At 37.5% G+C, this 23,514-nt stretch overlaps 1 protein-coding gene and 1 pseudogene across 10 annotated transcripts in view; one reads left to right on the forward strand and one right to left on the reverse strand.

Moving 5' to 3' along the window:
• UTRN (utrophin) overlaps window positions 1-23,514 on the reverse strand; it is a 446,938-nt gene that overhangs the window by 338,807 nt on the left and 84,617 nt on the right. For all 10 annotated transcript variants that reach the window (XM_025049288.1, XM_015592099.1, XM_015592098.1 and 7 more), the window contains 4 exons: window positions 14,361-14,422; window positions 2,572-2,664; window positions 1,276-1,353; window positions 861-953 (listed from right to left, as the gene is read on the reverse strand). In XM_025049288.1, the coding sequence (XP_024905056.1) occupies window positions 861-953; window positions 1,276-1,353; window positions 2,572-2,664; window positions 14,361-14,422 (326 nt within the window). The remainder of the gene's footprint in view (window positions 1-860; window positions 954-1,275; window positions 1,354-2,571; window positions 2,665-14,360; window positions 14,423-23,514) is intronic.
• LOC112482581 lies at window positions 15,129-15,247 on the forward strand (annotated as a pseudogene).

Raw genomic sequence — 23,514 nt, forward strand, 5'->3', positions numbered from 1 at the left:
AGAAAATATCAGCCAAACGCACATGGAGGGACAGTCTCCAAAATAACTGTCCAGTATTCTTCAAAACTGACTTTTCAAATTTGAAGCATAAAGAAAAGAATCTATTCCAGATTAAAGAAGACTAAAAAGACATGTTAATTAATATTATATTATACATTTTATTACGCTATTAATGTTATATTATAGCCATGTAACAGAATTCTGTGTTTTTAGGAAAATGCTTCGTTTTTAGAAAATACAGACTGATGTATTTAGACAAAGAGAAAGAGAGAACAGTGAAATACAGACAACTGTTAATATTTGGGGAATCTAAATGAAAGATATCTGGGAAATCTTTGAGCTATTTTTGAAACTTTTTAATGTCTGAAATTATGACAATTTTTAAATTAATATTTTAAAAAGATACTTTTTGTCTCTTCCATTCCAAATTGTTATGAGTTGAATTGTATTCCTCCCAAAATTCGTATGCTGAAGTCCTAACCCTCAGTCCCTGGCAATACGAATGTATTTGAAGATAGGGTCTTTAAAGAGGTCATTAAGGTACACTGAGGTCATATGGGGAGCTAATCCAATATGACTGCTATCTTGGCACAAGAAGCGACGATTAGGACATGGACACACACAGAGGGAAGACCAGGTGAGAACACAGATGAGAAGGCCGTCTGCAAGCCAAGGAGAGAGGCCTCAGAAGAAACCAACCCTGCTGACACCTTGATCTCAGATTTCTCCAGAACTATAGAAAATAAATTTCTCGTGTTGAAGCCAGCCAGTTTGCAGTACTTTGTGACAGCAGCCCTAAGAAACTAACAGACAAATGGTACATTTTCGATTTCTAAGAAGAAGTGATTGAAATGTCCCACCTGCCAGTGCAAAATGATGCTCCACAGCAGCCCGAGAGTCAGCTTGTGGTTCCCATCGACAATGTCCGTTCCTCCTATGTTCACCAGGTCCACCTACAAAAATGAAAGCGTGGCTTTCAAGACGTCTCCACAGAAGCCCAGGTTTTGGTTTTGGCACGTTTGGACACAGTGAAAAGAGAAATTTCATTGTAGACAATCAGGTACACCTAAATCTCAATAATGTATTATGTGTAAACTGGATCAAGAAAATAATCAGAAAAAGCACTATTCCTTCACTCATAGAAAAGGTTCAATAATTCTCACTAAAAAAAAAAAAAAAAAAGCTTCTGAAGCCAATGCACAGAACAGGTGGTGGATTCACAATAAATAATCCTGATGGCACCAAAGAGCCCCACAAGTCACATGGCAAACTTACATTGTTCTGATGTAAAACTTGTAGCACTCTGTTGACATTATTTAAAGCATGTACCCTTGTGGAACCACGTTCCTTCGGCTGCAAAACAAAACACAAAATCAAATGAGACGGTCCCTCCACGTCCTGACAAACACTGACCCGGAGACTGTACAGAATGGCAGCTCAGCAGGTAGCGCAGAGTTTTTTGATGCCCAGAGCCTCTGGCTTGTTTCTCAGACCACGTGAGGGCCAGTGTTGACAGAAAGCAAACTCCCTCGCCAACAGCATCTTAAAGTAGTAGTTCCCTAGCTTATCTGCTTGTTGCAGTCTCCTAGGGGGTTTCTAAAAATACCAATGCTTCTGTCTGACTCCACTCCCAAAGACTCCAACTTAGGGAGTCTGGGGTACAGTCCAGGTTTGGAAATTTTAGAGGATTTCCCTGGTGATTCTAATATACAAACAACTATGGGGAACAAGCTTTTTTTATTTAATTGTTGTAGATGCAGAAAAACTGAGAAGTCCCATCATCTCCATACTGCTCTAGTGTGCACAGAGCAATATCCCAGGTTCCAGCTAGCATTACAAGGGCCCACTGGGAAGGCAGCAATTGCCACCTGAGGAAAGGTGATCTGGGTAGCTTCTTTCTGCCTCACTGGCCAGGAAATCTTACATGAGAGAGGCATCAGCCTCTCCAGCTGAGTCTACCCACCATCTGGAATGCAAAAGGGAGAGTGTAACGACCCACACTTTGGCAAAATAGGAATTCGTCTTTGGGAGTGCATCTGTCTATATCTTTTATAGTAATTCTACCTCTAGTGTTAAGGCCTGCACCCATAAAATACATTCTCTTCATTAGCAGTTATTTCTGTGAGAGTGTACAGTACCTTGTACGTAAAGAAATAGAGTGGAATTTGATGAAGAAACAAAATACAAAAGATAATACTGAAAAACTGAATAAAAATAAATGCCATTGTTTTTAACAACCCTGTTTGAATATTTGTTAAACATTTAACTGTGTTTTCTCTGCACTCTCTAATATTCAACGCATTATGCCCTCTTTACAGATCCATTCTTCTTTGTAATTCTCTACTAGACTAGGAGCAATAAACATTAAAGGTAATTTTATCTTTGATAAAAATAGAGCTCTCAAGAAAGCCTAAATATTGCTTTATCAAAGAATTCATTAAAATGTTTTTTTTTTTTTTTAATATTCCCATTTCAGTCTTTACATTGTAAGTACCCCCATTAGGGTCTTCAAGTGTCAATAATGACCAGAGAAAGACAAGCCATTAGCCTGGTTCTCAAACATCCTCTCACCAGCGATGTTCCCGTTAGGCCTTCTAGAAGATCCAATAATTTCCTTCCATCTTTGAGGTCTGTGAACATATCACTGATGGGTGGTTTTCCACTCTATATTAAAAACAGTAAAATACCAGTTAATTCAGTAGCAGAAGTTCCATATATGCCTGAAATAAATGAAGGGTTTCATTTTTTCTAATTAAAAATTATAGATGATCAGCAGACTATTCAAGCTTGCCTTTATGGGAAGAACAAGCACAAATACAGAGAACTTTGAAAGCTCATAAAACATGTTTAAAGCTGAACGATTTAAACTGCATTATTTATTAGAAAGGGAGCAAATAAAACTATGGTTAATGTCAATATGCCTTGATGATGGTATATATTCCTAAGAAGGAATGATAAAAGGATGCATTAAAAATACAAGTGAGTATACAGCACCTGGGTATAGAAGCCAATAAAAACTGTCACTGCACTTGACATTCATAGTACGTGATGATGTCTTTCTGATTTCTATTATGGGAGCAGGTCACTTTGTTATCAATTTCAGCTCTCGGGTGCTAGGTCTCTATTTCTAACTATTAATTTCTCAATGATTAAAACACTTTGAGCTCTGTGTCTCAGTCCGGTATCAGTCCAGTATTTTGAATGACAGAGCTTACAGAATTCTTAAACTATCATCCCTGACAAGTAAATAGCATCAGCTTCCGCTGACGAACATACTCTAGTGTCTAAAGCCAGAAGGTCCACCCCATTCCAGGCAGATCCCGTCCTGTCTGCGTGTGTGATCTGATGGATGTATGCAACAGGGCAATGAGCACACAGAAAAACAGGAAGTTCAGTTTTAACCCCAGTTTGTCCATTAATTTACTGGTGCACCTCTGCTGCCTCTGACCTTCCTACTCTCTGAACCAACCAAACTACCTTCGGCAAAACGGCCTCCAAATAACCAGATTCCCTTTCAGGGAGAGTTGAACAACCCTGGTCTTAGAGCAAAAAAACAAGAATGTAGGTAAAGTTCATGGGAGAGACAAGTAGGGCTATCTAAGCACGAAAAGATCTTAGGAAATATTGATGACAAGGGCAGCTAAATAACATCTGGGCAGCATTTACTCCTTTTCAAAGCCATTATCCACTTCCAAAAATGAATGGAATAACATAAAACAGCATAATACAAAATAATGTACATGTAAATATTAGTCCATATTGCAAATAATTGTGAACATCCATCAATGACCTCACTGTAGACAAGAAGCCTCTGATCTACCATAAAACTTTGGGCAAATCGTTTGACCTTTCTGTGTCTATTTACTCATCTATTAAACACTAAGGTGGCAGATGTTCAACAAATAGTTGATATTATCAGTCATATCACAAGCATAAGTTTAATATTTCTACGGTCATAAAGGTGCCATAAAATTTCAACAATATCTGAAAAGATAGATAAAATAAATAAGCACTGCTTCATTCCAGGAAGGAATGTAAAAGCAGGCTCTGAACCTGAGTACATGTTAGTGTCAATTCACAGAGACAAATCTTCCAAGTCTTGAATTCACTAATATGACAAGCCGTGGGGATACATCCCATTCAAAGACAATAAACATGATAACACAAGAGCACACCTGTGCTTTAGATAAGCACCATGGGACAGGGCATAATTCAAACTCACTGGATGCTTCCTTAAGCTCTGCTGCTTCTCAGTGGCAAAGTAGCAGGCATTAATTAAGAGGTAGCATTAATTTTTCCAGATGAGACACTCTTTTCATCTCTCTCTTACCTAGTTCACTGACTTGTTTACTCAGCAACAAATTTTGAGGAAGCTTCCCTGTGAAACATTCTATTGAAACAAAGATGACTGAGACACAGCCATGTCTTTCTAGAAGTCGATCACTCACTCATACAAGGGTAAACGATGCCTTTATTTTCTTTAAAAACAAAAACCTTATAGCAACAACTCTTTCTTGACTGTTTCAAAATTTCATATAAATATGGATGGCAATCAATGAGAAACATGTTTTGTGCTGTGTCCCCCTTCTCCCGACACTCTTCCACCCCAGGAATGGTGATGGTGCTATAGGTGTGCACCCTCATCTGGCACCCTCAGAAGGCCTACACTCACCTTTGGGATGGCTGAAGAGGAAAAAACACAGCCTGTAACTCTCCTCCCTCACAGCGCGAAGGAAAGCACCTGCGCTCGTATGAATCCAAAACTGTGGTTTAAAACTTATACGGAAAGCACAGTGACCCCACACACAGGGCCAGCCACTACACCAAATACTACTAATCCCTGGCAAACACAATTTAGGAATGTCCCAGATACAGATGGAAAGAACCAGTCTATGCCAAAGAGCAAGCTCCACACAACCCGGGAGAGCAGCACCTGTAGGTGTGGTGATTCAAGGCTCTGTGCCCCACAGCAGAGGTAAGAAAATTTCTTTTGTAAAGGTCCAGAGAGTACCTAACTTAGGTGTGCGCTGGTCAAGTGGTCTCTATTGAAACTACTCGACTCTGTTGTGATGTGAAAGTTGCCACAGACATTACATCAACAAATAAGCCAACTGAAATAATGGCTGTGTTCCAATAAAACTTTATTTGTGAACTCCGAAGTCTGAATTTCATATAATGTCCATGTGTCACAAAATAGTTTTCTTCTTTTGATTTGTGGCAACCACCTAAAAACGTAAACACCACCCTTTGCTCATGGGCCATACAAAAATAGACAGTGGAAACGTGAAATGTTCCACAACATAGTAATAGTAATCACTTGGACATGTTCTGAGAGATTTATAGAGATTTAGATGTATTATTTACATGGTTATTTGTTTCCTTATAATAGTATTTCAAGGTAAGGAAACTCAGACATAAAAGTGACATGACAAGTGAGAGGCACCAGAATCTGATAACACAAAATCTGGTGACAAATCCATGTTCTCAAAGTCTATGCTAAACTGCTACTTAAATTACAAGGACACAGGACTGTAACACATAGAGAAGGAGGTATTTAATCAGCGGCGGAGTGAGAGAGAATAGAGGGGTTGTATTAATGACTTTCAAAGACAGCATCTGAGATGTCACACATTTAAATGAACTCAAAATGAAGGCTATTTTTTTCCACAAAGCACACAGCTTTAAAGCATACAAGGTACTTTCGTATAACAGGCTCTAAACATAAGATCCAATCTGAGAAAGTTTGGAAATATCAGAAGTCATCATTTAATAAAAACAAAATCTGATTCATCTAGTTAACCTCTTATTTAGATATTTAATTCTCTGCAAAGATATATGTGCAGAGACTTCTCTGACAGGAAGAATACAGTTTGAGAATTCAGTCAGACAACTATTCAGTAAAAGAATACCTCCTCTGTGCTTGGCCCTGCGGAAATGCCAAATTCAGGCCTCCCTCACCATTTAGAAAAGAGAATTTCCATATTTTTCCAATAAACACAAAGTAATACAAATGAACAATTTTGAACTTGGAGGGTAGATAAGCCTTGGGTTCCATTTAACCTTAAAAACTTAAAAAGGTAACACCACATGAGTGCAGGTGACAGATCCCGCAGGTGACCAGCTTTGATTGCCACCTCCTCTTACCCCTTTTCCCTTGTACTTCTTTGCACTCTCGTAATGCCGGTTCTAAGGCCACCATTTTGACAAGAGGGACCAGTGTAGTAACACCTGCAGCTGGGACACTGAAGCTCTTACATTTAAACTTGTCAGAGGACAGAAGCAAACTGTCATCACAATGCATGAGGAGAAGCTGGGGTCTATGGGAGGGCAGGGGCTGCAAATAAATGTGACACGTACACATGATGGTACAACGGAACGAAGGAAACCTGACGAGCCCCGTCACACCTGCAGCATCAGCCAGAGCTAAAGACAAAAGCAATAGCTATGCTCAGCTCCAGCTAACTGTGGCCATGTGGGAATTCCAGCCCATTGCCATGAGGACTTCTGGTTTGTTTGAAAAAAGCTGGAAATCTGAATTTATATATGTAATCTCCTGGTATGTCATCTCTTAAAACATTGTGCCAGATAAACAAATTTTGTCTACAGGCATCCCAAATTATAGGGCGACCGAGGAGCAATCTCTACATAGGACATAACCCCATACAGGTGAAGTATAAGATGAGTCAACAGTGAATCCTCTGATAAATTGATAAACTCAGTGGTAAAGACAGGAGCACACGCACACACATACACATAAAACATCATCTACGGGCTAGAGAACGTGACTGAATGCAAAACACCAGCAGAGTCATTATACTTGCTCAGACCAAAAAATAAAGGAGTCCTGCCATTTTATTTCCCTTTCACTCTCTCCCCACTCTAATTACTACCTCCCAAATACATTCTCCCCATCATGGTGGTTCCCACTCCAGTCCATGCTTCTAGTACTAGGCTAACTGATCTCGTTGCTTCTGCATAAGAGCAATTCTACAGTGCAGGTCACATCATGTCATGTCCTGTTTCAATCTAATAGACTCGCATTACAGGCAAAGACAATCCAAACTCGAAGCAAAAGATCCTGCGTGATATGGCCTCCATCCTCTCTAATATGATACTGTTTTATTCTCCTCATTCACTACTCCCAAAACATAATTATGTCCATCATAGGTCAAGTTTTTTAGCGACAGTAGTGGTAGTAATAAAAAAAAAAAATTGTAAAAGACTGAATAAGAGAGTAAAATTGAAAAAGTACAGTTTAGAGTTCTTAGAAGGGCGAAAGGCTAATTAATTCTTTGTACCAACAACTAACCAGAGGTGGAATTAGGGCTTGGATTCTCCATTTGGAAAACTGATCAGTGCCTCTCCTTGGCGTGCTACAATGACACTGAACCCGTCAGGCTGATAAATGCCTTCGAGGCGTTCAGAAACTAAACAGAACCAGTACCAACAAAGCATGGTGAGCACATCAAGAGGGACTTAAGCACTAGCTTGGTTCTGCCAAGTTTGTACCAAGTAATAAATGCAGTAACAAATCTGTCTTATGATTTATCTAATTCCATTATAAGTAATCAAATTATAACTGTGTATAATAAAGCGTGAAAAGATAAGTTTTTAAATGCTTTCACAATTAACATATCTGATGATGGTATCTTACAAACAAATAATAAATGTGAGCCCTTTGACACTGTTTGGCTAGTCTGTTATATATTTATGCCCCATCTACTTTCAAAACAGGATTCGAGGCAGTCTATGTAAATCAGTTACTATCCCCAGTGTTTATTATGTGTGTGGGTGAGTATGTGTGGGTGTCATATACATGGGTATATATGACACATATGTACACATACACATACATATATAGTATAAATACCACGATATATTTATATTCTCGGATTAATCTGAGCTAAATCTGATGCCCTTACTCAGTTGAAATACAGCTAAAGTTTTACAGTCTAGCTCTCTTTTTCTGGATGATTGTTTTTTGCAAGGGGTTGGTTATTTTTAAAATTCAAAAAGAAATGAGTAATTCAATTTAATATTTCTTTTAATATTTTTAGAATCAGAATCTTTAATTTATGAATCCCAAATCTCAACACTGATACAAATGTAGGACCCTTCTTGGCCCTTGTCATTATTTTCTTAAAAATCAATAATGCATCAGTGAGCACCATGTACAATCTCATTCTGGTTATTTATAATATGTATACATGTAAATATATATTTTTAAATATTTCACAACAAAATGTTATACTTGGTAGTAAAATTAAAAGTGATTGCAAATTTTTTCTTGACTTCTAGTACCTAGTTTTTGTAATGTGCATTATCATGTAAAATAAATAAGATAATAATCTAGTCAAAATTAAGCAAACTGATAAAATTAGGTTCATCACAATTTTAAAATCTGTAGCTTAACCAATAAACTAAAGGCTGTATGACCTTAAACGTCTACTTTGTGGTTCAACCCCACGGCAAAAGAATGAAGGTAGCATGGCTTTTGACTGCAAGAATGACTACAGTGAAATGCCCAAACAGGTCATTAAACACCTGACAGCCAGATGTGTTACCATCACTGAAAAAGTTAGTGTGTGCATGGCTCTCAGCCGCCCTCTTTAAGAAGTCATGGTAGTCACCACAAGATCTGAAGAACTGAATAAGATTCCATTTAGAAGCTTGTGTGGAAGGAGGGAGGGAGAAAAGAAAAGGAAGGAGAGAGAGACACAAGAGAGAAAGATGGCTCAGGCGATCACACTAGCACCACATTACCTACAGAACAATGATTTATGCAGTGTTCACATAGGAACCAACGAATGTGCATTTATCTTAAAAATCACAATAACTGTAAAACACAAGCTAAACCAACTAATAATATCTTTCAAAGCATCAGAAGTCACACAACAAGACACGGAATTTTTTACCTTGATTTTGGTAAGCAAAGACACTGAGATAGTACTGATAAAACTGGGAACCACATGTGAGGCTGACACCCCAGGTAGCTAGAGGCAGGGCCAGTTGAATACTCCATGAACAGATAACCAGGCAAGGTCTGTAGGCTAAATAAACCAAACTCCACATATGCATCAGGCAAGGTCTGTAGGCAGACACAGTAGACAACACAGCTCGTTTCATATATGCACAACTGGCAATGTAGTAGAAATGCTTAAACGATGCAGTTTCTCAAAAGGTAGGTTTCTTTGGCACCAGGGCAAGGCATTAGTTATGGCACTGATAATGATAATGTGAAGGTAAATAAAATGACATTTTCTTTGTTTCATAAAAGAGAGGCAGCTGCCCTGCCCCTTCCTTCCCCTTAGGGTGTTTCCTTAAAAACATAATAGGCCCAAATTTGGGGTCAAGGATTAGATAAATGGTCTCCAATACTCAAACCTGACCCAGGAGTCCCTCAGGAGTAGACAGGAGACCCGCACAAGCTGCGTCCACTTGTCTCTCCAGGAGATAAATGCACATCGTTCTTTCCTCTACTTTACTGTATATTTATGTGAAATTCTTCCAAATTTTCTAGTCTTTTACCAACTGCCCGCATGCAACTAACCTAATCTGTACATTCAATAATAAATTATGTTTTCTCTGTATTTTATACTGAAAGAGATCTTTTTGTTGCCATAATTTTTTTTTTATTTCTCCGACAGGAAAAACAATAACGATGTCAACGTCCCCCCTCCACCTCGAGTCTGGCTCCCCTCATGGTTAGCAGGCTCCCTGTAGCAATTGGAGCTCAAAGCTTCCTAGGCCAGGTACAGCTGAAAATGGGTTCAGTGTCTCCTGGCTCTGTTAAACAGAAAGACTGTCCCTCCCCCACAACCACCAAGCACCAAGCTTCAACAATCCTCTCTCTATAGCCCAGAGGTCCACACTGCCTTAGGCCTACACAGCCCTGCACCAATCAGAACCCATCCCTGAAGGTGGAGATGGTGGGGTCACACAAGCTGAATGGAAGAGCAGAGGAGGTGGCTCTGCTCATCCCTTCCTTTCTAGGTGAAGGGTGAAAAGTCATTTCCTCTCAGCAGATCAATCCCAAAACTGATCGTCAATTACACAGACTCAACCTATACTACCAAATTTGTTTAATAATTAGTCTCAGTCAAAAACATTTATTAAGTACTCACTATGTATGAATCACAGAATGTTAATTTTTTTAACTTTAACCACAATAAGCAGTTTTGCAAGTGTAATGTTTAGAACCAAAACAAACCAACCTAAAAAAAATCAAATTAAATGAAAACAACAACAACAACAACAAAAACTTACATAATACAGCCAAATCCTACCTGGAAGCTGTTTAGGAATACGGAATGCATTTTATGGTTTGCTTTTTAGAGATACTGGTGAATAGACATAAATTGAAATTTCTTAAGGAACCACTTGAATGGTTATGACTCCTAAAACAATTAGTTGAGTTGCCATACATATATTCATGAAAATAAATCAATGGTAGACCCAGTGAGTAACTCTCAAGCTCAAATCTCTACTAGAGATGCTATTTATCATCACACAAGAAGCCTGGACGGTCTCTCACAATCCTAAAATAGGCTTAAACACCTGTGGGATGCCTTTGTTGCACCCTCTTCTACAAATCTCCCTGCACATCTTTACCCACATCTATTTTTGTGACCATCAACTTCTAACATGAAAACAGGAAAAAAAAATGCTAGGATACTAAAAGCAATGCCCCACTGTCTCCAAAAGGAACAACACATCTGAATAGCTCTTCACCTTGAAATCTATTTAAAAAAATGCTCCACAGAGTTCCCCATTTATGTTTCATCAACTTAAATTTCAAATCTGGAAAAGTAACTAAATGAAATCTTGGCTCACCTTTAGTCTCAGAGAGGGGAAAAGCAGAAATCTGCCCAAACTAAAGTTTAGCGTTTTTAAATTTGCAGATTCTCTACCTTCCCTTTAAGTGTTAAAGCTTCTTTGAGAATCGCCTCACTGAACTGATAAAAAATCTTGTGCAATTTGTACTTCTCAATTCTGCCAGATGAGCAGCTGAGAAAGTCAGCCAAAGAAAATGCAGGCTTAAAGTCAGAACACACTTCCCAACAGTGAAGCAATGAGGCCTTCACTGCCTCTCAGGAGCCCAGCCCACGAACAAACCAAAGGCTCTTCAAATCACAGGGAACAGAACACCAGACAATGAAATAAAGTGGGCTTCATGAGCCAATGTTTTTTTTTTTCTTTTTCCATTTCTGTTTTAAAATATATGTATGGCACAGACCAGGGACACCACGGTTGGAAGTACCAGATAGGGTTTTAATTTAGCGTTCCTAAGTAATCACAATCTCCCATAATGTTTCACAATAACGCCTCAATATTTCTTAGCAATATGAGGCAAGAAATTATGATCAAGTGTGTTTCATAGCTAAAGGAATAAAAACTAAGTGACCTAAAGAAATGGGCTAATAATTTGCCCGAGGTCATAAATAAATGAGCAGCATATCCAGGAAGAAGTGTTTAATTTCCTAACTCTTTGTTCCTTTAGATAATCACTTTCTTCAGAGCTCTTCATAACTTTTCAAAATCCAACAATCATAAGTTTTTCTACACTGTGTGACTTCTCAGGATCCCTAAACTCCATAGCATTGTGTATTCTGTGAGCTATTAACAAGGACTTACAGCAAAAAGAATATACATGTATAGTGAATGATGTCTTATCTCTATATATAGTTAAAAATCAAAATATGGTTTTAGATTCATATTTTTCAGTATTCTCAAGCTCTTTACCAAATCCGTTTTCAAAGAATGAATTAAGCTGATTTTAAGTTTCAAATCTCATTTTTCTTCACTGAGTATTTATAGCTGAATCCTATTTAAAGAATCCTAAACAGGAAAAAAGAGAACCATATGTATTAAATCTAAGTGGTGATTTAACAATCTTTCCAGCACAACTTCAAGAAATCAGGTAAATATGGAAACTTCGCAGAGCTGTATTTGTTCGTTTTTGTGAATAAATGCAGCAAAAGCCTTGAGGTATTCATAACCCATGAAACAGCACAGTTTATGCCATTTTTCTCAGTTCCATACTCCTATCGCTTTCCAATACAACCACCTCTAACTGGTTTACGGATATACAATATTAGGCATTTAAATGTATGTTTCTGTTATCGTCACTCATTTATTTACTAAGCCTGTAAATACTCACTGAGTGCTGACTAAATGCCAGAAGTTGTGCCAGTAAACAAAATAGACAATCCCTGCACCCATGGGACATACTACTGTCTAGGAGAGGAGAGACAAATATTCTCAGATACAATTATGAGACAATCCCTGCATCCATGGGACATAGGAGAGGAGAGGAGAGACAAATATTCTCAGATACAATTATTTAAGTTGGCAAAGGAGATATCAGAAAAGATGGAGAGAAATGGACAATGTTGACTATATGTGGTACTGAAATCAATGAGACTTGGTGTTTGAGACTTTGGCTGGGGAGGGGGTCACAAAGGAAATGTCCAGGAAAAGAATTTAAAACAAGCTCCTAAATGGCAAAAGATGTCATCAGTCTGGATTTCTCAGCACAGGGTCCTTATTTCTCTGTAGAGGGACCTACACTGCAGGGAAGCAGCAGACTCAATCAATAATTCTATTTTAAAATCCACCATGATATACTAAAGGACACGGATAAAATATAAATGACATAAAATTCAACCCCTTCAACAGGATTTGTTTTTCTTGTGCTAGCCTCTGGACTATCAAGTGACACCAAGCCCAAATACAACCCTGTACCAGCTCAGCAGGAGTTAAGGCATGGAAGGAGTCTAAGAAAGCCTCTTAGTCTAGAACGGTGTCTCCCTTTCCTGATCACCGTATGGAAGCAGTCTGACATATGGACTTAAGACAGCCAGAAAAATGAAAACAATATGGATGAAGGCCAGTGTCATTGCCATGAGCCCTCCATCTCCTTATATATAAATATTCATAATTTCTTTGATAAATTTGTTCTAGACTCATCCAAAGGTCCTTCTTGACTGATTTCTTACTAGAAGTAATCTGAAAGGAAATGTTGTCAGGGTCAGCTCTACTTTTGACACCTGTTTCTCTAAATAAAACAAGCTTTTAGCTTCTGTGTTAAATATCAAGTTCCTGAAATACACTATTCTGGTACTACTGGAAAACCAAAGCACCCAGATGTCATTTACCTGTGCCTCTAGAACAAACCAAATTTACCAAAAAACGCCTATGTCTACTTTGGAATAATCCTACACAGAAAACCACCAATTATGCAAGCACTTCTATATTCTTGACTTTTCTGTCAAGTCAGACAGTTTTCACATTCCTTACATTCTCAGAGGCGAAATAAAATATCCCTCTACAAAAACTTGCAAAACCTAAAACTACATCGCAATCAAATAAACAACTGTAAATATTGAGATGTGAAGCAATTTTTATATTTCACTACCACTCAAAGTAATCCGAAAACATTCTCATTTTGCTTCGAAGATTTACCAGTGTTTACTTTCCTGACCTTTGCAACCTTCTCACATAGAAAGTTTTGAAAAATAATTCGTAATTAAAATAGCTTTCATACTTTTAAAACACCATTATGGTGTTTCTCTGAGAAACGTTTATTTTTCATTTTGCTATAATGTCATCCTATAATCCATTAACCTAAGAAGACTTAGAGGACAAAATTCCAATACTATGGATGACCTAGCAACCCCATGAGGGAACCAATAAGGTTACTGGTTCAATAATCAATGGATAATTGTATTAGAACAAGTCTGAAAATAGCACTACCAATTCCACTCTTCAGCTTGCTCTGCCTCTAAAAAAAATATATCAATCAAAACATTGATTATGATCCAAGTAGTTAAAAATTCTGGGAAAGAATAGATTCTTGGGAAAAGAAGTGAGGAGGTTTACAAGAAAAAGACCACAGGGCAGATAAACATGTTAGCCACATCCAGGAGGATGAAAAATCCCTAAACATTCCTGCACAGGGTAGAAACAGCCATCTGAATGATAACAATTTGATTTTAAACAGACAAAATGAAATCATTATCTTTTCAGCTAAGTGAACAAAAAAAAAATCCCAATAATATATTCATTTCCTAAATGTTCCCAGAATTCACTGAGTCGAAAGCAGCCAAATTGATGGTCTGATATCCGGAGAATGCCAGGTAAAAATAAAGAGCTGTTTACACTATGAATGTGTTCTACGCCATAAATTTACAACAGAATGTCCATTTCAATCTATTTTAGAAAAGAATAAAGGAAAAATAAATGTATCTGCATATTTTTGTTAAGCCATTTTTCGTGGGGAAAATTCACTGCACTTCCACACAAATTCCATCAATCAGAAGGCATTTGAGTCATCATAAAATTTTGAAAGTCTCCATTACCTTTGAAAATCGAGCATTTATCCATTTGGTAAAAGTCTTCTTCTGCACGTCATTGTGTTCATCTGTGAGAGGGAAAAAGAGAGAGAAGGGAGACGTATGAGATATTGTACCTTGAGAAAGGGCTCTAAACAAGATCATCTCCATCCTGGAGAGTCTGAAATAGCCCTGTCAGCAGAGTTCATGAGGCACAATGGTCCACAGCTAAGGAAGAATGGGATGGCAGACGAGTTCAGCATTCATGGAGCCTGCTAAGGCGTGGAGCAGAGGGAAGATCAGGAACCCTTCCCAAGGGAGCTGGCTCTTCATCCTAAGTGTTGATATACTGTCACCTGTAAAATCCACATTTGTGGGATGGAATCAGGACCTTACTTTCGAACTATTATATGCAATACAGAGTTGCATTTTATTTAAGTAAAACTTTAGCATGATAAAAATGTTAGCATGTTCAAAACAAAACTCGAAGCTACCCATCAAAAACTAAGAAACATGATTTCTCTCCTTTTTAGATGAGTCCTACACCTTCCAGAACAAAAACTAGCATAAGGTTTAGTGTACGTATAGTTTAAGGTTTAGGGACAATTCCATAACCTGTTCTCCTGTAGTAAGACCGACATGACAAGGTTTTAACGGTCCTGTTCTACAACAACAATCTACACATTTTACAAGCAGAGAAATGCCATTTTTTCTTTAAATGATCAAATTTGGTTTGGACTACAAATTCATTTTTCAAGGCATGACAGATGAAAATTGCCCTTAAAAACGAAAGCAGTCTGTGGCCATGCTAACCTGAACGAGCCCGATCCTGTCTGATCTCGGAAGCTAAGCAGGGTCAGGCCTGGTTAGTACTTGGATGCGGGACCACCTAGGAAGACCAGATGCTGTAAGCATAAAAAATTTTTTAAAAATAAATTGTAAGCTAACAAGGTCCTTGCAATCTGTGAGGTCAACCAAGGGTTGACTTGCCTTAAAAAAAAAAAAATCTAAAGCACCCTGAACTTCCTGAAGATGGGCAGTTATTTAGTTGGCTATAAGGAAGCCTGGTGGTATAACAAAGAGCTCAAAGAGCCTTAGAACCAAAGAGGCCACATCCCGATCTGGTATCCTGTGGCCTTGGGTGGGACATCACATCTCTTAGCCTCCTCTTGAGCTCTAATCTATAAAACGTGGATAAACAGCACCAGCTTGAAAGGGCACTGTGAGGATTACTGAATATAAGCAAAAAATACTTGGCAAAGAGCTGGTGTTCACTTCTTTGTTGTTCTTATTACTGTTACAATTATTATCATAGTATACATGTAAACAAGGCAAATAAACATCCATTTTACCCTTTCTCTTACTTCTAATCATATCCTCTTCAACTGTTCCCCAATTATCTGGTACAGCCAGCAAGAGTTATTGCTGGCTTACATCCTACAAAGCAGCATGTTAACAATCTCTAAGTAGTTCTAAAAGCTGCCTAAGGAGCGTTTGGAACAGTGCAGGGAGCCGTGGTGCTGTGTATAAATACATTGCTTGTTCCGCTAATGTCCATACTGCCAGGCTGCCTCCCACATGATAACAGGAAAACAATAGGAGAGAAGCCCAAATGTGCTCTGCCCTCTGTGCATCAATCTGAAGGGCCGCCTTCCACGCGGACCTCTTCACTCATCTCTAACGGCATAATTAAAGTCCACCCCCTAACTTCACTGCGTCTGATATATCTTTGGCCCTTACTCTCTTCTGGAAGAAGACTTTGTAATTAAAAGGTCACTCCTGGAATAAATACAGCAGCAGCTTCAGAAAAGAGTGCACTTCTACCGATCCTGAAAGGTAACTAACTGGAGATTGACTCTGAGACACGAAGGGGGCAAAGCTGCTCTCTAAGAAACTTCTTCGTGTTAATTGTGCTGAGGGGAGGACTTCCCTCCAGAAAGGATCGTGTAAGCAGCATCAGCCTCGGTTTCAGGCTTTCTGTTATCTGATCGATGCCACATATAAGCCATTTATTAACCAAGAGGACTTGCTTACACACTCTGACCATCCCAGCCTTGACCATCACACCCAAGAGGGACAGAGTTGAGATCATACACAGACTGTAAGGCAACAAGACATGTCGACCTGTAGAGACTGCTATACCGGCCCCACCAATATAAATTTCTTAATAAATATTAGTGTTCAGAGCACTTGAAAAATCTAATCATTTGTCCCATTACTTTACAAGGATTTATTTTTGTAAATGTTGCCATCTTTTATACTTTAATGCTATGAACAAATATATATATATATATAGCTCATAAATATTAAGTTCTCTTAATTTCATAACATTCATACGACTTAAGAACGTTTGACCATAAAAATGAGAAAAATTCTAAGGGATAAATGATACTACATTTTGGGGTTTTTAAATCTCTTTTCTAGCCATTTAGCCTTCTTATTTTCAAAAACATATTAAATTATCTAATACTATATAGGTTCCTCTCCAGGTACAGAGTGGACAAAGAAATGGCTGTACCCTTATTAAATGATAAATAAGATCTTTCAAACTTATCATGCATAGAATGAAATAAAATTTTAAAAATAGATTCTCACCATATAGAGACATTTATAAAAAGTAACAAGATAATGTTTCTACAATAGTCTTTGACCTTTGGGCCAAATCAAAGTCTGAATATGAGCCTAAGCAATTGATAGATATAAAGTATTGGCTTATAAGATATAAATTAATACCCAAACATTTCAAAAGTACTCCAAAATTTATTTCTATATTCATTTTCCTGATACAGTTAAAGAAGGAAAAAGAGTTCATATTTCAATAAGCCTTTTAGTTCACATTGTCCTTTGTTCACACACACACACACACACACACACACCCCTTATTTTTTACCAGACAGGAATTCAGTAAAGGAACAGGAATTAGCCTGCAGCTTTTCAATTATGAGATTAAAATGTAACAAATTTGGAACACTTGCTAGTATAGAACCGCCCTCCACACCACAGTTAAAAGTATTAACCTTGGCCCAGGTCTCTGTATCAGAGAGGTAAAAATATGCTGGCAAAGCATTAGCAGTACAGCTAAAAATCTAAGTCATGGTGTTCTGATCAATCATTTTGCCTTTCTAGATACACAGAATTTCAAGTCTCAAATTCATTCAACTCTCCATTAACAAGCCAATTAAATTTCTCCAAAATAAAAATGTGCAAGCAGACAACACAAACTTATATATGTATTAAATGAATGAGTATGATTTATGCTCGAAATAGATTCTTTCAGATTTCCAAACAAGTGTTTTCTTTAGATTTTAATTTTGGAAGAACACTTAGTTTTGAAAGCCTTTTCAGGCTTAGTAAATCTTACCCAGTAATGACCTTTCCCCATTAGAGGGACAAACACGGGACTGAATTAGAAGAAAAATGTGTTAAATCCCTTAAGGCTGATTTTACAAATTCTTCTTCTAAATATTTTGCTCTTCTTAAAATGCTTTTGACATGCTCATGCAGATCCGAGGGCCTTGGCTGCTGCCTAGCCTGGAATTTTACTTCTGTGATGGGTGAAAGAAATGAAGCACGAAACATCAACAACACTGCCTGATAAATCTTCAAAGAAACTAGAAATTTCTTTTCACTTCACCAGCTCAAATGCATATTAAAAATTCCTTTAGCAAAACTCAGCAACGAATCTCAATTTAAATTTTAAACTGGAATGTGACAGAGAAATTGTTCCCCCTGTGGAAATACACAAGAGTCTCAGGAACCCATACACCACCATTAAAACTCCACTAGTAGCGAGAAAGCAGGATCGTCTGGTACATTTTTCAAAGCAACTGAAGAGTATCCAATTTGCTGGCAATAACATGAATTCCACAAAATGCAGCTATTCAAAAAAGAAGTCCCTAGACTTTAGGCCAAAAAAGAAATGTCTTGCTAGAAGACTTCAAAACGCGGATTGACTTTATTGAAGCCTCTTTCAAGAAATTTAACCACTTAGAAAGTCAGTTTGTCATTAGCAAAAGAGATGATTCTGGAAGCAATGAAAGCATTTCACACTATACTCCCACTTTTTTTTCTGGGTACTGTTTATGTGACTCAACCTCAAAATAAATCCACTACTAAGGCTTAGACATGTCATTTTCCTCTTTTTTTCTCAGACCCAATTTGTTGGTCTCTGAAAAAGATTAATTAATTTATTCCAAAAATATGTTTAAAATGTCATACGGAAAAATAAGTAGTAATAATGTATAATATATTATAAATATATAGACAAACAAAGACTCATTAGCAGAGTACTTAAACTCCCAAATGTTTCAAAATCTGACATACTCGGAGGACCTGGGAAAAAACTTAAAAATTAAAAATGTGCTTTTCGCCAGGATCTCGGAAGCTAAGCAGGTCAGGCCTAGTTAGTACTTGGATGGGAGACCACCTAGGAAAACCAGGTGCTGTAGACGTAGAAAATAAAAATAAAAAAATAAGGGATTATAAACTGACTAGTTTCTTGCAATCTGTGAGGTCGACCAAGGGTTGCCTTGCCTAAAAAATAAATAAATAAATAAAATGAAAATGTGCTTTTCAAAACCATCAACACTACCTAAGTATATAAGAAGTTGAGATAATCAACATTTCAAATGTTCTTTTTGTAACTTTATCACATTTACACTTTGAAGTTATTAAAGCTATAAACTGAATTTAAAAGACTTTCAGTTCACTCTGCACAAAGCAAAAAACAACAACAACAAGTTGATGGTCTCTTTGGGAAAAGTGGAGATGAATGGAGTGAGAAAGAAGAGGAAACAACTGTACTTTTATAATAAGAAGCTGAGACCCAAAGTTAAATGAATCACCCCAGTCACCCCCCTAGCAAGTAGCAACCACAAACAAAAACTTAGCTAGCATAACCCATCCACTCTGCTCCAAAACTCATTACGATCATGGAGCCCTTGGGTTCCAGGAAGTCCACGGCCCCACCTTGACTGTAGACAAAACTTTCATCATTTTCAACAGTGGAGGAAAATGTTATGTGTCAGCTGAGAACCAGCCTAACGCACCCAAAGTGCCCACCTTACTAGCACAGAACCACAGTGTGTAAGAGCACCTGATGAAACTCTATCCTGAGACCAAGAATGTCAGACACTTATGCCATGACAAGAAGTTAATTGGCACCATAAATCAGTCAGGATCCATGTCTCCTTACCTAATACTCCTCTTGCTCTCAGACTGCCTTCTTTTCTAATATCTTTATTCAGATATAATTCACAAATCATATAATTCAGCCATTTAAAGTTTGTGATTTAATGGTATTTGGTACATTACATCATTAATTTCTTAAATTGTAGTAAAATATATGGAACATAACATTTGGCATTATAATCGTATTAAAATGTATGATTCAGTGGCATTAATTACATTTACAGTGTTGAGCAACCACTGCCACTAGTATTTCCAAAACTTTTTCATGCACCCAAAAGAAACTCTGTAACCATTAAGCAATAACTCCCCCATTCTCCTTGTCCCCATGCCCTGGTAACCTCTAATCTACTTTCTATCTCTATGTATTTGCCTCTTCTAGATATTTCATAGAAGTAAAATCATACAATATCTGTCCTGTGTCTGGCTTATTTACTTAGCATAATGTTTTCAAGTTTCATCATGTTGTAGCCTGTGTCGGAATTTCATTCCTTTTTAAGGCTGAATAATAGCTCACTGTATGTAGATACCACATTTTATTTCTCCTTTTATCTGTTGATAGACATTTTGGATGTTTCTACCTTTTGGCTATTGTGAATAATGCTGTAATGAAAACTGCCATACTGGTTCTGTTCCAGTCCATGTTTTCAGTTCCTTTGCATAATCAATACCTAGGAGTGGAAGTGCAGGGTCATATGGTAATTTTATGTTTAGATTATTGAGGAACTGCCAAACTATTTTCCATAGCAGCTGCACCATTTTTCACTCTCACCAGCAATGTACATGGGTTTCAATTTCTCCACATCCTCACTAACACTTGTTTTCCTTTTTTGATTATTATAGACATCCTAGTAGGTGTGAAAGGGTATGTCGTGGTTTGGATTTGCATTTCTCTAAAGAATCATGGTGCTGACCATAAGATTGAGTTTTGAAAATGCAAAAACTACCACACAAAACCACCAAACTCTGAGATATCCCGAAGACTTTTGGAAAAAGCTCAAGTTCAACAGCATGTAGCTAGCATTTGGAGATAGTTCTTTTACATTTAATCCGCACGATTCTGCAAAATGATTAATCTACTCTCCAAAGAATTGTTTTCAGAATTATATATATCTATTAATTCCTGACCATCTCCTAATTTTGGAGTTTATTTATCTCTTACCTATTTTTTTCTCGATGTGTTGTTCCTCAAGGTTTTTTAAACAAATGCATAGGAACACAAGCAGAGACGTGTTCCTACTTTCACTTTCTAGAACTACTAAACTTAAGGTGAACGATTGGAAGATTTATAGGCATCTGGAATTGTTCGAAACCTTCTCTCTGGAAATATCTTTTTAAAAAAACTCAACGTCTTTGATATCAACCATATTATATGTGTTGCAAATGTAAAAGAATAAGGACTCAACTTATGAGGACAGAAGTTATATATTTTACATACAAACACCCTACTTTGGACTTTTGTCCTAGTAATGAAAGAGTTTTATTAAAATCACTTGAAATGTCACAGAACAAGGAGAGGTTATTTAGGAGCTGAATGAGTCATAAGAATGATGAGTCACCGTCACGAAAAGCCAATAGAAATGTCTTTTTTTTCAGTTATTGACAAAAGTTAAACTTTTCTGTGAAATCTGATCTTTGCTCACTATATTGCTATTAGATAAAGATATATTATGTTCTCTAAACTGTCTACAGAAATCTCAAAAAAAAAGTGCCTGTTTCATAAACATATATCTCTAGATGTATGAAAATTCATGCAAATGAGTTTTCCTGGGAATGGAGAGAAAAAAGTTTGAATGTAAAAAACATTCCAGTGACCTGACTTCAGACTCTGTCACGACAAGTTCTACTTTCCAAAATAGAAAAAAAACATGTTTCTTCAAGACTGTGAAATATTCAGTGTTCTTCTGATTTTAATTACTTTATTATTTTTCCTTTATTATGAGGAATCTAAGATTCTTTTAGATTCCTCATAAATCCATATAATAAAACAATAAAAATATCCAAGAAATAATTATCCAACAAACAAACAAAAAAAAACCTTGTAGAAAAATATCGGAAGAAAAAGAAAACACTTTCAGTACCCAAATAGCTCCCTGCTCTCCTATGCAGAAATGTGATTATGTCTATTAGGCTGATGTAGAAAACCTATACACTGTGCGTGTTCTATAATCACAACTTTAGGTCATCACACTCTGATACACACACACATACATATATGTAATAATCAGTGAATGAGCATTGTAGACACCAACAATGACCTTCCCGAAGCCAATAACTCCAGGGACTTAAAAGGTGTGGCAATATGGTTTGGCTTCCCTCTTTAGAACTACTTCAGTTCAGTTCTCTGTGTGTCGGGCCCCTATAAAAACCTTGGGACAGATGGAGTCCCAAACAATAATGCATAGAAGCAAAAGTGCTGTCTTTCAATTCGGCTAGCAAGAGAGTCCCCAGACAGCCACAAAAAGCAGTGTGACCTCAAGAAACTTGATGATCAAACAAAAAGTATTTCCAGCTCATTAAGATTAAGACCCTTGCAAAAGTCCAGACAGTCTCAGAGGCCAGAATGAACATTTCCACAAACAGAGCTACCAGCCTTCTTACTATACCCCAACATCTGGAGAATCATTGGGATGAGACTCTTCCCTTCTTTCTCTCCTCTTCATGTTCAGTACCCATCTCCTCTTCTGCCCACCTCACTTCTTTGAACATCCAAACCTTCCTCCACCCCGCCTCCCTATATATTTTGCAACACCCATCCCTGGACCTGTCTTCGGCTAGGTCACCATTTTGGAATTCTCAGTCATAAAGCCTGCCTGCTTGTCCACACAGGTCCCAGGTGCCCTGCAGCAAGCCAAGCACATGTGAGTCTGTCTCTTTCTACTATTTCTTTTCTGGAATATCTTTTTGCATCTTTTTTTCTCTTCTTGAAACTTTCTGTATGATGGCTAATAATATACTTTAAAAGATTTCAACAAAAAATGTTAGTTTATATCAGAGGCTTCAAACATTTTGTGTTCATGAATCTCTAAACGAATTCTCACGCACATTTTTAAGTTAACAACTAATATTTATGATAAATTTAAATAGATAATAAAGTGTGATTTCCAGCATATTGTTAAGGAGCTGCAAATTCAGCTCATTCAGTTAATAGAAAATGTCTCCTCTATTATCTAATCGCCAAAACGAGTCCTCACTGTCAAACTAATCAGCTCAATCAGACTTCATTTCTGACAAGGAAAGGCTGACTTCAGTTTTCTACTTAAAAGCCATGTTCATATGTATCATCAGTGCAACAGTTCCTTCATGCTAGGATATATGGATGGATGGATGGATGGATGGATGGATACAGATGGAAGGCACAAAGCCTTGTCTCAGATTCAGTAAAGCATTGAGCATTTTAATAATTCTTAAGGTTGTGTTCTTTGCTTTGCATTCTTAAATCGTCCCCTTGTTTGGTGCCTTACAGCAATGTAACACAGTAAGATCTGAGGAGGGAGTGGTGTTTCCTTCTTTTGTCAAGTGGAGGAGGGGAATCCTGAAAGGAAAGGTGAGAAAGGGGAGGACAGGTACCTAAGATGCCTCCTCCAATTCCTTAACCACTAGAAAAGCTGGCCACAGGGCAACACACATATTCCTGAGTGCAAAACACTCTAATGGCTCAGAGTTGTCCCAACCCAGGATAACACTCCAGAGAAGGTAAGCTGCAATTTCATTAGAAAGGCTAAACTCCAGAAGTGACCACTATAAAGGCATCAGCTATCTTTGTCACCATTACCACCAGAGACTTTGCTGAGTAATTTAATAATTGTGAGAAATGTGCTTTACAGTGGCTGGAGAACTGGCATAATTAGAAGGTTAGAAGCATTCTCCCACTGGTGAATTTAATGTTATTTAATTAATGTGAATTGGCCAAAATATTTTATAGATATCTCCTACCATTGATTAAACAGAATAAAAATCTAGCAAGTCTGGGAGGCTAGATCTTTCAAAGCCC

The sequence above is a fragment of the Pteropus alecto genome, unplaced genomic scaffold (genome assembly GCF_000325575.1).
Source record: "Pteropus alecto unplaced genomic scaffold, ASM32557v1 scaffold185, whole genome shotgun sequence".
Taxonomy (NCBI): Eukaryota; Metazoa; Chordata; class Mammalia; order Chiroptera; family Pteropodidae; genus Pteropus; species Pteropus alecto.